At 38.0% G+C, this 16,197-nt stretch overlaps 1 protein-coding gene across 1 annotated transcript in view; it reads left to right on the top strand.

Annotated features, from left to right (window-relative positions):
• The window catches only part of syt7a (synaptotagmin VIIa), a 124,688-nt gene that overhangs the window by 67,171 nt on the left and 41,320 nt on the right, over positions 1-16,197 (top strand). Inside the window, exons 3-4 of the mRNA XM_079602805.1 lie at positions 10,653-10,732; positions 12,406-12,540. Coding sequence (XP_079458931.1) covers positions 10,653-10,732; positions 12,406-12,540 — 215 coding nt within the window. The remainder of the gene's footprint in view (positions 1-10,652; positions 10,733-12,405; positions 12,541-16,197) is intronic.

Here is a 16,197-nt window from a genome sequence, read left to right as displayed (position 1 = left end):
AAATGCTACATATAATGCAAAATGTTCTTCATCTGGATTTTTGCCTTATTTTACATCTTTTAGAAGCATATTTCTTAAATTTACAATTCCGATTAATATATGCATCTTAAATTATTTTATTTTTTAAATAATTTTAAAATATAAAAATGTTATTACCGATATTGCATTTTTGTTTTAAGCATTATTTGTTTTATGTAGTTGCAGTGTATAAGCAACATGTATGTATTAGAATATTGAATCAGCCTTTGAGGACATCTAGTTGTTCATGTTCATGCATCTGTGTCACTCTTACATGTCAAGGTGTTTTTTAATTAGTGTATTGATTTCAATGTGATTTAAATTGCTAATTGAATTCGGTCTCCTGACCATGGTATGATGACCATGTTCTTTTGTTCATTGTACCAATTTCAATGATGGTCATACTCTTGTATTATTTGAAATACTTTCAAGGTATACAGTATCGAATACCACAGTATTTATCAGAGTACCATGATATTACCATCATTATGATACGGCACTACCACATTACTATTTTGTAAGACAAAAACTATATAGGAAAATTACAGTATTTCATAGCTCTCTTTAGTGATCTTTGAGTTAGTCAGCGTTTCTTTGTAACGTTTCGTTGAATATCGGGGTCAGGCTACTTCTGTGCATGAACATATATGTATGTATTTGCATATCTAATCAGTCTTTGAGGGCATTTAGTTGAACACGCTTTACACTTTCACGGCTAATAACGCTCTAAAGCATCTCACTGCGTGTCCTGTTTGTCTTTAAATGGTCTGTTAAGTTCGCTTTTAATTGGGTTATTGATCCATGTGCTCTAAATTGCTTATTGGATTCTGTTTCAAGGTGAACTAGTACTATGTGGTGTCAAGGTTACTGAGGACATGATGGTTTTGGACACAGCTATTACTGTATGCTAATATCATGGTAATCTTTGAACTACCATGTTATATAATATGCTGGAAAATCCAGCCCAAAGAGCAGATAGTTAGTTTTTTATTGGTCTGGTGCATATTTTATTTATTTTAAAAAAGACTATTTCATAATAGAGTGAAACTGGAAGTAAAAACGACGTTAATTTTCTCCATAGGGAAATTGATTTTTAACGAGAAATTATAAGCCGTTAAAGACAGACTACTGTGAGTTCAGAGGTTGTTAATCAGCTTCTGTTGAAGCCATCAGCCCGTATTGTGGTGAAAAACTACATTACCCATGATGCTGTGCAGAAATTCCACCAATCAGAGTCGGAAAAAGCAACGCACAAAATTGCTCCAAAAAGAAGCACCATGAATGACGTAATGTCTCTCTACGTTCTCAAAATACTTAAATATATATATTTGAATTTAAAATAGATTGTTATATTTTTATATTTCTCCATCGTTTTTTAATTTGATTATGCTGTTCGCAATGCTTCATGGGATAGATTTTATCAGATTTTCAAGTACTTTATTGCGTCAAATCAAAGTTTGTAATGTTGTGATTGACCTCGTAGCTCGTTGGCTTGGTTCATAGCTTTAATAGAGACTTTTTGTAAATTCCTATGGGAAAAAAAAATAGAAAAAAAAATGTGTTGCTGAAAAATGTGTGCTGGCACTGTTGCACTCTATATTTCAAATAAGCATTGACATTTCATGTGCATTCCTTCAGCTTTATTAAGCATTACAATACTTTCCATTCATTTTTCTATGAGTATCCTGTCTTCTCTTTCTTATATTGTCTCTGGGGTTAGTCAGTAGTAATTAGAATGAGTGTGTGTGTGTGTGTGTGTGTGTGTGTGTGTGTGTGTGTGTGTGTGTTTCACTGATGCCCCCTCTGGCTTACTGACTCATGTGTGTGTGCTGCTCTGCACATCTGGGTGTTTTTTGGACTGTCCTTTTTCGTTTAAATCAGTGTGTCAGACTCTGGAGCCGACTGAGATGTCTGGAATATGAGAATCCTGCTGCAAAATACCAGCTTTTAACTATAGCTTTACATTAGCTGGTCAGATGGACTAACTTCTAGTTTTGCCTGGTAGACCAAGCTTCTGTAAGCTGGTTAGAGATGGTAGACCACCTTAGACTGGTTTTGCCTTCAGAACTGGATTAATACTTTGTGGCGTAGAGTGGTTGAATCACGCAGTCGCTGCAGATTTGTCGCTGCACATCTATGATGTGAATCTCCAGATCCTCCACATCCCAAAACTGCTTTATTAGATTGAGATCTGGTGACTGTGGAGGCCGTTTGAGTTTAGTGAACCCATCATGTTCGAGATGATTTGAGTTTTTTGACATGTACGTTCTCCTGCTGGAAGTGTCCATCAGAAGATGAAAACACTGTGGTCATAAAGGGATGGAGATGGTCAGAAACAATACTCAGGTCGACTGTGGCGTTTAAACAATGTTCAATTGGAACTAAAAATTGGACCCAAAGTGTGCTAAGAAAATACCATTACAGCACCAGCAGCCTGAACCGCTGAAGGCAGGATGGATCCATGCTCTCATGTTGATTATGCCAAATTACCATCTGAATGACCCAGCAGAAATGGAGACTCGTCAGACCAGGCAATGTTTTCCCAATCTTCTACTGTCCAGTTTTGATGACTACGTGTGAATTGTAGCCTCAGTTTGCTGAGAGTTCAGAGATGCTCTTCTGTGTTCAGAGATGCTCTTCAGTGTTCAGAGATGCTCTTCTGTGTTCAGAGATGCTCTGCTCTTCAGTGTTCAGAGATGCTCTTCTCTTCAGTGTTCAGAGATGCTCTGCTCTTCAGTGTTCAGAGATGCTCTTCTGTGTTCAGAGATGCTCTTCTGTGTTCAGAGATGCTCTGCTCTTCAGTGTTCAGAGATGCTCTGCTCTTCAGTGTTCAGAGATGCTCTTCAGTGTTCAGAGATGCTCTTCAGTGTTCAGAGATGCTCTTCTGTGTTCAGAGATGCTCTTCAGTGTTCAGAGATGCTCTTCAGTGTTCAGAGATGCTCTTCTGTGTTCAGAGATGCTCTTCAGTGTTCAGAGATGCTCTTCTGTGTTCAGAGATGCTCTTCAGTGTTCAGAGATGCTCTTCAGTGTTCAGAGATGCTCTTCTGTGTTCAGAGATGCTCTTCAGTGTTCAGAGAGGCTCTTCAGTGTTCAGAGATGCTCTTCAGTGTTCAGAGATGCTCTTCTGTGTTCAGAGATGCTCGTCAGTGTTCAGAGACGCTCTTCTGTGTTCAGAGATGCTTTTCAGTGTTCAGAGATGCTCTTCTGTGTTCAGAGATGCTCTTCAGTGTTCAGAGATGCTCTTCAGTGTTCAGAGACGCTCTTCTGTGTTCAAAGATGCTCTTCAGTGTTCAGAGATGCTCTTCTGTGTTCAGAGATGCTCTTCAGTGTTCAGAGATGCTCTTCTCTTCAGTGTTCAGAGATGCTCTGCTCTTCAGTGTTCAGAGATGCTCTTCAGTGTTCAGAGATGCTCTTCAGTGTTCAGAGATGCTCTTCAGTGTTCAGAGATGCTCTTCTGTGTTCAGAGATGCTCTTCAGTGTTCAGTGTTCAGAGATGCTCTTCAGTGTTCAGAGATGCTCTTCATTGTTCAGAGATGCTCTTCTGTGTTCAGAGATGCTCTTCTGTGTTCAGAGATGCTCTTCTGTGTTCAGAGATCAGAGATGCTCTTCATTGTTCAGAGATGCTCTTCAGTGTTCAGTGTTCAGAGATGCTCTTCAGTGTTCAGAGATGCTCTTCATTGTTCAGAGATGCTCTTCTGTGTTCAGAGATGCTCTTCAGTGTTCAGAGATGCTCTTCAGTGTTCAGTGTTCAGAGATGCTCTTCAGTGTTCAGAGATGCTCTTCAGTGTTCAGAGATGCTCTTCTGTGTTCAGAGATGCTCTTCATTGTTCAGAGATGCTCTTCAGTGTTCAGAGATGCTCTTCAGTGTTCAGAGATGCTCTTCTGTGTTCAGAGATGCTCTTCAGTGTTCAGAGATGCTCTTCAGTGTTCAGAGATGCTCTTCTGTGTTCAGAGATGCTCTTCATTGTTCAGAGATGCTCTTCAGTGTTCAGAGATGCTCTTCAGTGTTCAGAGATGCTCTTCTGTGTTCAGAGATGCTCTTCTGTGTTCAGAGATGCTCTTCTGTGTTCAGAGATGCTCTTCTGTGTTCAGAGATGCTCTTCTGTGTTCAGAGATGCTCTTCATTGTTCAGAGATGCTCTTCAGTGTTCAGAGATGCTCTTCAGTGTTCAGAGATGCTCTTCTGTGTTCAGAGATGCTCTTCTGTGTTCAGAGATGCTCTTCAGTGTTCAGAGATGCTCTTCAGTGTTCAGAGATGCTCTTCTGTGTTCAGAGATGCTCTTCATTGTTCAGAGATGCTCTTCAGTGTTCAGAGATGCTCTTCAGTGTTCAGAGATGCTCTTCTGTGTTCAGAGATGCTCTTCAGTGTTCAGAGATGCTCTTCAGTGTTCAGAGATGCTCTTCAGTGTTCAGAGATGCTCTTCTGTGTTCAGAGATGCTCTTCAGTGTTCAGAGATGCTCTTCAGTGTTCAGAGATGCTCTTCAGTGTTCAGAGATGCTCTTCTGTGTTCAGAGATGCTCTTCAGTGTTCAGAGATGCTCTTCTGTGTTCAGAGATGCTCTTCAGTGTTCAGAGATGCTCTTCAGTGTTCAGAGATGCTCTTCAGTGTTCAGAGATGCTCTTCTGTGTTCAGAGATGCTCTTCAGTGTTCAGAGATGCTCTTCTGTGTTCAGAGATGCTCTTCTGTGTTCAGAGATGCTCTTCAGTGTTCAGAGATGCTCTTCTGTGTTCAGAGATGCTCTTCTGTGTTCAGAGATGCTCTTCAGTGTTCAGAGATGCTCTTCAGTGTTCAGAGATGCTCTTCAGTGTTCAGAGATGCTCTTCTGTGTTCAGAGATGCTCTTCAGTGTTCAGAGATGCTCTTCTGTGTTCAGAGATGCTCTTCAGTGTTCAGAGATGCTCTTCTGTGTTCAGAGATGCTCTTCAGTGTTCAGAGATGCTCTTCAGTGTTCAGAGATGCTCTTCAGTGTTCAGAGATGCTCTTCTGTGTTCAGAGATGCTCTTCTGTGTTCAGAGATGCTCTTCAGTGTTCAGAGATGCTCTTCTGTGTTCAGAGATGCTCTTCAGTGTTCAGAGATGCTCTTCAGTGTTCAGAGATGCTCTTCAGTGTTCAGAGATGCTCTTCTGTGTTCAGAGATGCTCTTCTGTGTTCAGAGATGCTCTTCAGTGTTCAGAGATGCTCTTCTATGTTCAGAGATGCTCTTCAGTGTTCAGAGATGCTCTTCAGTGTTCAGAGATGCTCTTATATGTTCAGAGATGCTCTTCAGTGTTCAGAGATCAGAGATGCTCTTCTGTGTTCAGAGATCAGAGATGCTCTTCTGTGTTCAGAGATGCTCTTCTGTGTTCAGAGATGCTCTTCTATGTTCAGAGATGCTCTTCTGTGTTCAGAGATGCTCTTCAGTGTTCAGAGATGCTCTTCAGTGTTCAGAGATGCTCTTATATGTTCAGAGATGCTCTTCTGTGTTCAGAGATCAGAGATGCTCTTCAGTGTTCAGAGATCAGAGATGCTATTCTGTGTTCAGAGATCAGAGATGCTCTTCAGTGTTCAGAGATCAGAGATGCTCTTCAGTGTTCAGAGATGCTCTTCAGTGTTCAGAGATGCTCTTCTGTGTTCAGAGATGCTCTTCTGTGTTCAGAGATGCTCTTATATGTTCAGAGATGCTCTTCTGTGTTCAGAGATGCTCTTATATGTTCAGAGATGCTCTTCTGTGTTCAGAGATGCTCTTATATGTTCAGAGATGCTCTTCTGTGTTCAGAGATGCTCTTATATGTTCAGAGATGCTCTTCTGTGTTCAGAGATGCTCTTATATGTTCAGAGATGCTCTTATATGTTCAGAGATGCTCTTCAGTGTTCAGAGATGCTCTTCTGTGTTCAGAGATCAGATATGCTCTTCAGTGTTCAGAGATGCTCTTCAGTGTTCAGTGTTCAGAGATGCTCTTCAGTGTTCAGAGATGCTCTTCAGTGTTCAGAGATGCTCTTCAGTGTTCAGAGATCAGAGATGCTCTTCAGTGTTCAGAGATGCTCTTCAGTGTTCAGAGATGCTCTTCAGTGTTCAGAGATGCTCTTCAGTGTTCAGTGTTCAGAGATGCTCTTCAGTGTTCAGAGATGCTCTTCAGTGTTCAGAGATCAGAGATGCTCTTCAGTGTTCAGAGATGCTCTTCAGTGTTCAGAGATGCTCTTCAGTGTTCAGAGATGCTCTTCAGTGTTCAGAGATGCTCTTCAGTGTTCAGAGATCAGAGATGCTCTTCAGTGTTCAGAGATCAGAGATGCTCTTCAGTGTTCAGAGATGCTCTTCAGTGTTCAGAGATGCTCTTCTGTGTTCAGAGATGCTCTTCTGCAGATCTCGGTTGTATCGAGTGCTTATTTTAGTTACTGTTGCCTTTTTATCAGCTCAAATCTGGCTATTTTCTTCAGACCTCTGACATCAACAAAGCATTTTCTCCCACAGAACTGAAGCTCGCTGAATATTTCCTCTGTTTCTGATCATTCTCTGCAAAGATGGTCATGCGTAAAGAATCCCAGTAGAACCAGTAGTCCAGTTTCTGAAATACTCAGAGCAGCCCGTCTGGCACCAACAACCATGACATGTTCAAAATGACTTTTCTTCCTCATTCTGTCTGTCTTCCTCATTGTCTTGATCGTGTCTACATGTCTTAATGTATTGAGTTGCTGCCATGTGATTGCCTGATTAGATATTTGCATTAACGAGCAGTTGAACAGGTGTACCTAATAAAGTGGCCGGTTGTGTGTGTGTGTGTATATATAGGCTATAAAAACAAAAAACAAACAAAAAAAACAGTATATATATATATATATATATATATATATATATATATATATATATATTGGTACATAAAGGATTTTTTTACTGTTCACTTTACTAATATGAACATTTTTGAATGGGACTTTTGTTCTTGCAATTACCCGTCCCTGTGCTTGGGTACATCTAGAAAAAGACGAAACCTTCAGTGAATTCAGATTGTGTCCTTGCTCAGGGAGTTTCCCGGAGCCTCGGCCAATCGCTGAGCACAGTTTAGGCAGTTTGTCTCAACTCCCGCCCCATCGCTGCGCACTCCTCCTGGCCAGCGCTAATGATACCCCTGACCTCTGACCCCTCTGATCCGCCCTGGCACCCCCGGACACATCCTCAGAGATGAGCCAGGCAGAACTAGCCAAACCAGAGCCATCTCTGAGCCAACAGGCCTCCTCAGACGATGGCCGAGAGGATCGCAGCGATGAAATGGGATGAGACAGCAAGCGCTGCGGGACAGATCCTGCTTTGAGGAGTTTTTAACTACACTAAACCCGTCTCCACTGTAACCACACAGATGGGTCCTGGATGAGAGCAAAATGACAAATTGTTGTAACTTGCCATTTTACAAAATTGTGCTGCTCCTAAATTACGCAATTCATCATGTTACATCACTAGGGATGGAAATCATAAGTTTATCATTTATTGGTTCCGATTCCACTAACGATTCCAGTTTATTAACAATTGCTTTCTTCAATCTTGGACCTGTATATAAAAAAATGATATGGTTTTATTATTTTATTTTTTTAAACTGATAAGAACCCGTTCTCAAAAACGTAATTGAAATATCGCAGAATTAATACTAATATGAATATTAAATGGAAAAACTTTAACAGAAATTAGAAAGGTTGCTTTGGCAACTAACTGAAATAAACTAAGTTGAAGCACTAAAATGAGTAAAACTAAAATTTAAATAAAATTCATTAAGGATAAATTAAATGAGTAAAAACAAAACTAAGAAAAATGACAAAAGCACATAACAAACTTACCAAAACCTGAACTAGATACAAAAAAAAAAAAAAAAACTACTTTGAAATATGAATAGTATATAAATAATGGTAAAATAACACTATAATGGGACTGATCTAGTCGCTTTGTCATGTCCGCCCTACTGTATATATTTGAATACCTTAAGTACTGTTTTCACTTGCAATCAATTAAACTAGAAAAGTTTAAGACTAACTTTAACTACTTTTGAATGTCACTTGTCAAAACCTTGTCTAGAGGTTTAAAATAGAAAGAGGTATCAGAAGAAGCTAATAAGGAGAATTGAATTCATTAATTAACATTTTTACACTGTAAAAAATTATTGCTGTTATTTTTTATCATAAATTAAAATTCAACATTAGAATAAGAAATAATGTGTTGTTTCAACTTAAAAAAGTATGTGTTGGTGCTTGACTTAAAATATTAAGTTTAGCTTTAGTTTAGTTTAGTTAAGTTGGATATTTAAGTTAGCTCAACAAATTTTAAGTTGGACATTTGTTCAATTTAGCAATATTTGCATATGATTCCTTTTTTGATTGGTCTTCTATTTGCATCCTGAGTTATGATTGGTCTTCTTTTCTTGCATTTATTTAAAGTCCCCCTTTAGTCAATAAAAAAACTCATCTTTGATCACCAAAATTACATATTTAAATGTTTTTTTCTTCTTGAAATAAAATTCTTCATGCCTTTACATAGCTTGAATGTAACTCTACACCCTTGCCTCATTTAGTATACGCGGTTCTATGAATATGTAAATTAGCCCCGCCTCCCTCCACTCACTCACTCAGCTCAGAGATCCACTCGTTGACAATCACTAGGGTTGGTATCGTTTGAATTTGAACGATTCCGATTCTGATTCCGATTCCTTGTTTCGATTCCGGTTCCTAACGATTCTTGGTTCCGATTCTTTTAAGAGGCAGGGGCAAAATTTTTTAGGATATTTTAAATGACCAACGGTCTTTCTGAAGGAAATAGTCTGACCTTCTCCATCAATTTTAATTCTATGAACTTTTTTTGAACTTTACTATGAATTTCTCACAGGGCTGTTTTCAACTACAATATAAATATCAAATCTATGAACTTATAAATATGATAAATTATGAATATATTTTCACAGGGGTACATTTTCCTCAAGAGAGCTTTATTTTTGAAAACCTCATGAAAACACATTTACTAGGGGTGTAACGGTTCACAAAATTCACAGATACGATACACTTGTGTCACAGTTCGATACAGTTCGGTAATTATATTTTTATTAAAACTAAAATCATAAAGTATGATATTTTTTTTACTTTAAGCAATGATGGAGCTTTACTTGACTTTTCTTAGGAGCATATAAAACAAAACAGCTCCTTGGACAAAATTTAAAATAATATTGTAGTAGTTATAAACAAAGGTTTATTTTAGTTCAGATTAACATTTGAGGGCAGCAATTGTATTCATAATGTCAAAATAAAACCGACGTAATGTTACTTGAAAGCATTATAGCCTACTATTCCTGCCAAACTTCCATGGTTACAGTTAGTAGTGTCACTACAGTAAATCCATGGTGAATGTTGCTGATCTGTGGACACTGAATAGTTCATTCATGGCACAATGTTTCTTCCTGGTTTCCACGTCAGCGCTGTTTGATCCGTTAATAGCGGAGAAATGTGAATGTTTCTCACTAGATCTCGCAGCGATGTTATTATTCAGTAGCGAATTCAAATGCTTTCTTTACTGGATCTCGCTGTGTAGTAACAGTGCTGCTCGATCAAGATCGGCTCGCGCTGCATTGGTCCAAACACTGATAAACGGTCCGTCAACCACACAATAACGAGTAGCTCAGTTTCGTTCCGCTTACATTACATTTGCCATTTGATGTTGGGCAATGTTGTGGTCGCGCCAGCGTCTCTTACATTATGAGCGCGCCTGCCACGCGCAACGCGCCTACATTTGAAATAACGAAATTTTGGTCGGCAGACTGTGAATCGAAACTAGGAATCGAAATTTAAACTTTTGAACGATTCCGGGAAAATCCAATCAATATTACTCGATACTCGATGCCCAAGCCTAACGATCACACGTTGATCTGATTGGTTACAAGGAAGTTTGTGACGTCAGAAACACCAGCGATTTCAACCCGTGTTTTTGAGACTGTCTCTGGTTCACTGCAGTTTTAATGAGGAAATACTCAGCAATGGTGTTGATTTATGAATCTGCACATTGTTTGTCTTAAAGCACATTAAAAACACCACAGATTTACACTGTAAAGATGGTGTCATGTACTGTATTCAGTAAAACAACTCTAATGTGGCATTTTAATACAAAAAAACGAAACTTTAAAAGTCCTCACCTTAATTAATGCTCATTACAAGAACAAAAAACTCATGTATTATAGTGAAAATTCAACAGTTGATTGCATAACCTGCGTAGCTCTCCTTAAATCTAGCACTGAATGTGGGTTGTGTCACAAACTCCCTGTAACATGTTGTTTATGTCGCGGAGAGGCGGACAGCAGTGACGTCTATGAAGGGTTTCCACAATAACACCTTCTCCTCAGAAGACACTTTCTGTCAGTCTGTCTCTCCCACACGCTCCTGTCTAAATTGGCTATTTCCATGTAAATATGAGGCTTGTGTGTGGTTTAATTGCTATGGAGATGACTTAGGACGGACCGTGTGATTTAAGCAATCAGAACGAAGCATCAGGGAGGAGAAAGAGAGAGGGAAGAAGGAATAATGCTGGATGAACAGAAGTTGGAGGTGGAGAAGCTTGTGATTAATTAGGAGACTGGGAATAACCATTTCTCTCTCTCTCTCTCTCTCTCTCTCTCTCTCTCTCTCCGTGTGTTTCAGGGGAAGAGGAATAAACCAGGAGTGGAGTCCGTCGGGTCTCCCGATTCAGGAAGAGGAAGAGGAGAGAAAAAAGCCATCAAGTAGGTGCAGGGACTTTCATTTCGTTCAATGGGTCTTTTCTTTTTAAGATCGTTGTGTTGGAGCGAAGCCTGAAAATATGAAATCAGCTTCACTGTTTCTCCATAGACAACAAATACGTGTTTTTTAAATCTACGGAAATCATTAATTTCAGAAGTCGTTAAAGCAATGGCGGTCCGTCAGAGGAAGAAAGAGAGGCTCAAAAGTGCAGCTAAAATGATCAAATTCATGAACTTACTAATGGGCCTAACTTGGATGCATAAGTAATGTAAATAATATTAGGGGAAAAAAATGTAACAGCATGATGGCCCAGAGAATTTTAATTTGTAGCCTACATTTATTTATTTATATATGTGAGGCAATTAAGTTACATAATTTTTTTCAATTAAAAAATACGCTTGAAAAAAGCACTGGGAGTTCATAAATTATATGTTTCGTTCGTTTACCATTATTGAAAATCATTGGTTTGTTGATTAGAATGATTAAAACACACCGTTAATTATCAAACTAATTTTTGGATATCAGAGAAAGATCATCTGTGTACAGGAGCATAAATACCATATATATATATATATCATTAAAAAATAATAAATAATAGCACATCAGCAAAAAATATATGTATATAAAATGTTGCTTTATTAATATTGTTTAAGTCATAAATAATATTATTAAAATAATGTTAAAAATGGGAAGAATAATATATTAAAAAATAATGCAATATCAGAAATAATAATTAAAATAGTTTTTAAAATAAGATGCCTCCTGCAATTTTTTTTTTATTTTTATGCTGCTCTATCAGCCTCCTGGAAAATTCCCACTGCCTAAAAGTCAAGATTTCCATTTTATTTCATTCACCGTTCAGTTTTTTCAGTCTAGACTTGCTTTGAAGAAAGGAAAGAAAGGAGAACCTTCACAAGTGCGAGAGAGAGAGAGAGAGAGAGAGAGCAGTTAAGTGCACTCATTAGGGAAGCATCTCTCTCTCCTCTGGAACGAGGGCGCGGGATCTTTGAGCTTCCGCTGTTTTCCTCTTCCTATGATCACATGTCTTCTTGTTTACGAGGCGGTTATTCTCGGAGACACGCACCGGTAGAAGTGTGTGTTGTGCTTCGTGACATTGCAGCTGCTGTTTTAGACTAATGACTTCTCTGGATTTAAAGCTTGCAGGTGCTTGTGGAAATCTGCATTTTTTTTTAAGGACTGCACATTGCATTTTTTTTCCCTGAAGCTGTTGTTGAAATAATAACTCACCATAAATGACCTTTCCCCCCCAATACCAGGTTCACCCGACCCATTTCTCCTGACCTCTGACCTTTGTTGTCTCCTTTCTTAGCAACACATTAATGGTTTGTCACCACGAAGAGCACTTAAGATTGTGTTTGATAACGTGTGATGCTTCACAGCTGTCCATCTCTCTCTTTCTCTCCCTTACGCTTTTGATTTTTGATAAACTAATGAACTCACAGGTGTAATAATCTTGCTCGTCTCTGCTTTATGGATGCATTGGGTCTGTGTTTTTCTGATGACAGCCCTTTATGACCTCTCAGTTTCTTCCTCTCCCTCCTGTCCCGCAGAAGAGGAGATTCCCGGAGATGGCCCGTGTGTAGATCGCTGGATGAAATGGGTCGCTCATGTTCCACTGACGTGTGTGTGTGTGTGTGTGTGTGTGTCTCTTCAGTGATTTAGACAGAGACTTTTGGAATAACAATGACAGCAGTTCAGTGCAGCAGCGCTGGAGCTCATACCCGCCCAAGGAGTTTGTACTAAACATTTCTCCTTATGCCCCTTACGGAGATCCACGCCTCTCACTCAAGTGAGTCTCAGTTCAGGCTGGTAAGAGACACCAAACCCCTGACCCACAACTCATACCTCACCCGAACCTCACCTAACCCGAACCCAAACGCACCCATGATTTGTGCTGCCAGTCTGTCATTCCGGTCAAGAGCCGCCCATAGGCAGGGGAACACCGTCTGACTGACGCATGCTGTGAACTGACCAAATGCTTGTTTTTTTTATATATATTTTTTATTTGAAATTGATACCACGAAATTAAATGTTAATGAAAATCATTCGTATGGTCGATAATTTTGTATTTTATTTTAACATTCAGAACAGAACCAGAAGCAAAACTGAAAGTATGAACAATACTAATAATCGTTTCCTTTATACTCCGTCAACAGTTTCTCGCTGATGTATGTATAGATATAGCCTAGATATATACACACAGACCAGCTCTAACACTGCTAACTAGTTTTGTATCAATATATTAATTAATATTAAATCATTTTTTTATATATTATATTATATTGCTGTTATTATGTTTATATGTGTGAAATGTGTATATATATCTATCTATCTCTCTCTCTCTCTCTCTCTATATATATATATATATATACCGGTATATATATATAAATGTATAAACCGGTATATATATATAAATGTAACTTACAATATAATTTAAATAATATATATAATAATAAAAAATAATAAAAATAAAAAATACAAAAATATATATATATATATATAAATATATAAATACCGGTATATATATATATATATATATATATATATATATATATATATATATATATATATATATATATAAATGTAACTTATAATATAATTTGAATATTATATATAATAATAAAATATATAATATATATTTATATATATATACAGTATATGTAATATTCTAAAATGATTTGCCAAACTGTAATATTTTTTTTTTTAATGGTATATAATCATATGCAATCATTTACAATATATATATATATATATATATATGTGGATATATTGTAACTCACAATGTATTGAGAATATTGTATACAATTAAAAGAAATATATATAAAAAAAATGACAAAATATGTTTATATTACAGTTTGGCGAACAGTTTTAGAAGTTGCATAAAGCGAACCAGACATATAGGCATAAAGCCTTTAAAAGCAATTAGCACTGGTTGTAGCACTGGTTGTATTGGGGTGCAGTATGCGTCAGTGAGTGAGTGAGCGGACTGTGGGCTGCGACTAACACAACACACATATATTACTGTACCGCATCTCACCTGTTACCCAGCATTTATCCCCGATCCCTGGCAGGGCTGTAATGATGAGGACGCACCCCGTACGCTAGCACACTTTTCCAAAAGGATATGGCAATAATGAACTCATAAAGCCAAACTCATAGTATCCTCCATCTGATTGTGATGTGCATATATGGGATTATACAGTACCATTACACCAGACGAGATGACAAGATAAAGACAACATACGTGAAAGATGAAGTGTGTAGTTTCTGCTCCTATAGGGATATGCACAATATATCCACACCATATCAGTTATGTGTATCACTGTACTTTCTGCCCTTACTGATATTTTTCAACTTATTTTAAGATTTTCACGACTTTTGCTATCATTTAGCACTAACATAAAGCTTTAAGTATTATAATTAATCGTTTAACCACTTAATATTTGTGACTTTTTTTCTCTAACGCATTTCAAAAGGAATTTTTATCATATTTCATTCTGGTCATTTTTAATGTCCAGTGATATTTGATATTTATTTTAACTTTTTTTTAACAAAATTGTTTACTTTTAATATTGGCTATTATTTGGTTATCTTCTATAAAATGAAAATAATTACTGACTTATTGATATCATCTGTTATTTTTGTATTTTTAGATGCTTTTATAGTATTTATTAATATTTTGAATAAGCTTTTCTATTTATATTTTCAGATTTAATTTTAATTTAAGTCTTAGTCAATTTGCTATGTGTTTTTGTGTATATATATATATATATATATACATATATATATAGCTTTAATTTATTAAATTTTTTGTTTTTATTATTTCAACTTAAACCTTTTGTATTTCAGTTAGTTGGCAATGCAACATTTCAATGAAAAAAAAATATAATAATTGTTTTCATTTCAGCTTTTTTTCAGTTAACAAAAACACATTTTAATAGTTTCGGCACCAAATGTAAGTCCAGTCTGTCCTGTGGTGACAGAAATTGCACACTTCACGTTTAACCTTGTGATATGAATGAAAGTCATTATGCAGATTTTATTCTTGACTAAGCTTTTGCAGGACTGTAGGGATATTATCAATATATGCTAATCATAGCAACAGCCTGACATTCAAATCTGTTTTGTTTCACCCCAAAAATTGCAAGATTGGACCCTAAATGTCCCTCACTCCCTACAGCCCTGCTTGTCTCTTCTCAGCATATGACCTTTAACCTTTCACGCCCCCCCCCCCTCCTCCTCCCCCCATGGGGTGTTACCATGGAGACGGACAACCCTCCAGCTTCAGCTATCCAGCGAACAGCAACAATAACAGTAAAGAAACAAACTATCAAACCAAAAGGCGCTCTTGAACGGTGTCTAGCCCTCAGTGCCGTAGGCTCCCGTCGAGGGTTGACCGTTACGGTCTGGTTGTGGTGTGGTAACCCCCGTTTTGCCCTGTGCTTTGACCTTTCTCGGGCTTGTCCTCGATGTGTCCCTCCAGCACTCCTGATTCTTCGCAGCGGTAAACCCTCACCGGCCTAATCCAGACAGGTTTCGCTAAAGAAAGAAATGGTTTAAACATGCTTGTCCATGAAAACCAGCGGCAGTCGTACAGAGGGGTTCAGAAAATGAGAACTTGAAATAAACACGTTATCCGCGGAGGCTCGGGTGATTCGGTTCTCCTTTCTCTGTGGACCTGCTGGATTAAAGCGGTGTGGGTGAATGCACTAAAGCTCTGCTGTTTCAGACGCACGCCGCAGATTCAAGCAAAACACACCTGGGACACTTTTTACACCGTGTCCTAACCCATCAGACACGATGCGTTAAGATTCCAGCGACAAATAACCAGACGCGATTCGATAAGATTCCAGCGACAAATAATGTGTATGTCCACACTAGAAGCGACGTGACTGCGAAATGAGTCAAAAATCAATCAAAACCCACAGCCAATCAGAACAGCGTGTGGGCGGAGTCTCGCGGCGAGCGCACGGCACCAGAGAGCAATCCTGACGGCACTCGCAAGTAAATGGATAAGTAAATAATCAAATTCACAAATATTACACCATTTAAACATTATTTAAAAATACATAGGCCACTGAGTTACTAAAACAATCTTTGTCAAAGAATAGGCTACACTTTGTTCATAGTTTGAACGTTCTTGTTTCCATGTTTTTAATTTCAAGATCTGAGGTGAATTATCCATTGTTGCTTTTACGGCTACAAAGCTGGAGCACTAAATGATATTCAAAGTCACATGACACGCTTTTCACATTAAATAAAGCACATAAACAGTGCCTGAGATTATCATTGCCACACTTTGTGTTTGTTGTTCCAGAAAAATTTAAACCGTTTCTAAAATAGAGTCGTCGCGTGTCGCGGCTGGTTAGGACAATAACGCTGATTAACATGGAAAATATACCTTTTACCGCGCGTCGCGTCGTGTGTAGTCAGCAGGGGCGATTCC

Source organism: Phoxinus phoxinus (assembly GCF_949152265.1).
Source record: "Phoxinus phoxinus genome assembly, chromosome: 25".
NCBI lineage: Eukaryota > Metazoa > Chordata > Actinopteri > Cypriniformes > Leuciscidae > Phoxinus > Phoxinus phoxinus.
This window is presented reverse-complemented; position numbering and strand designations above follow the sequence as displayed.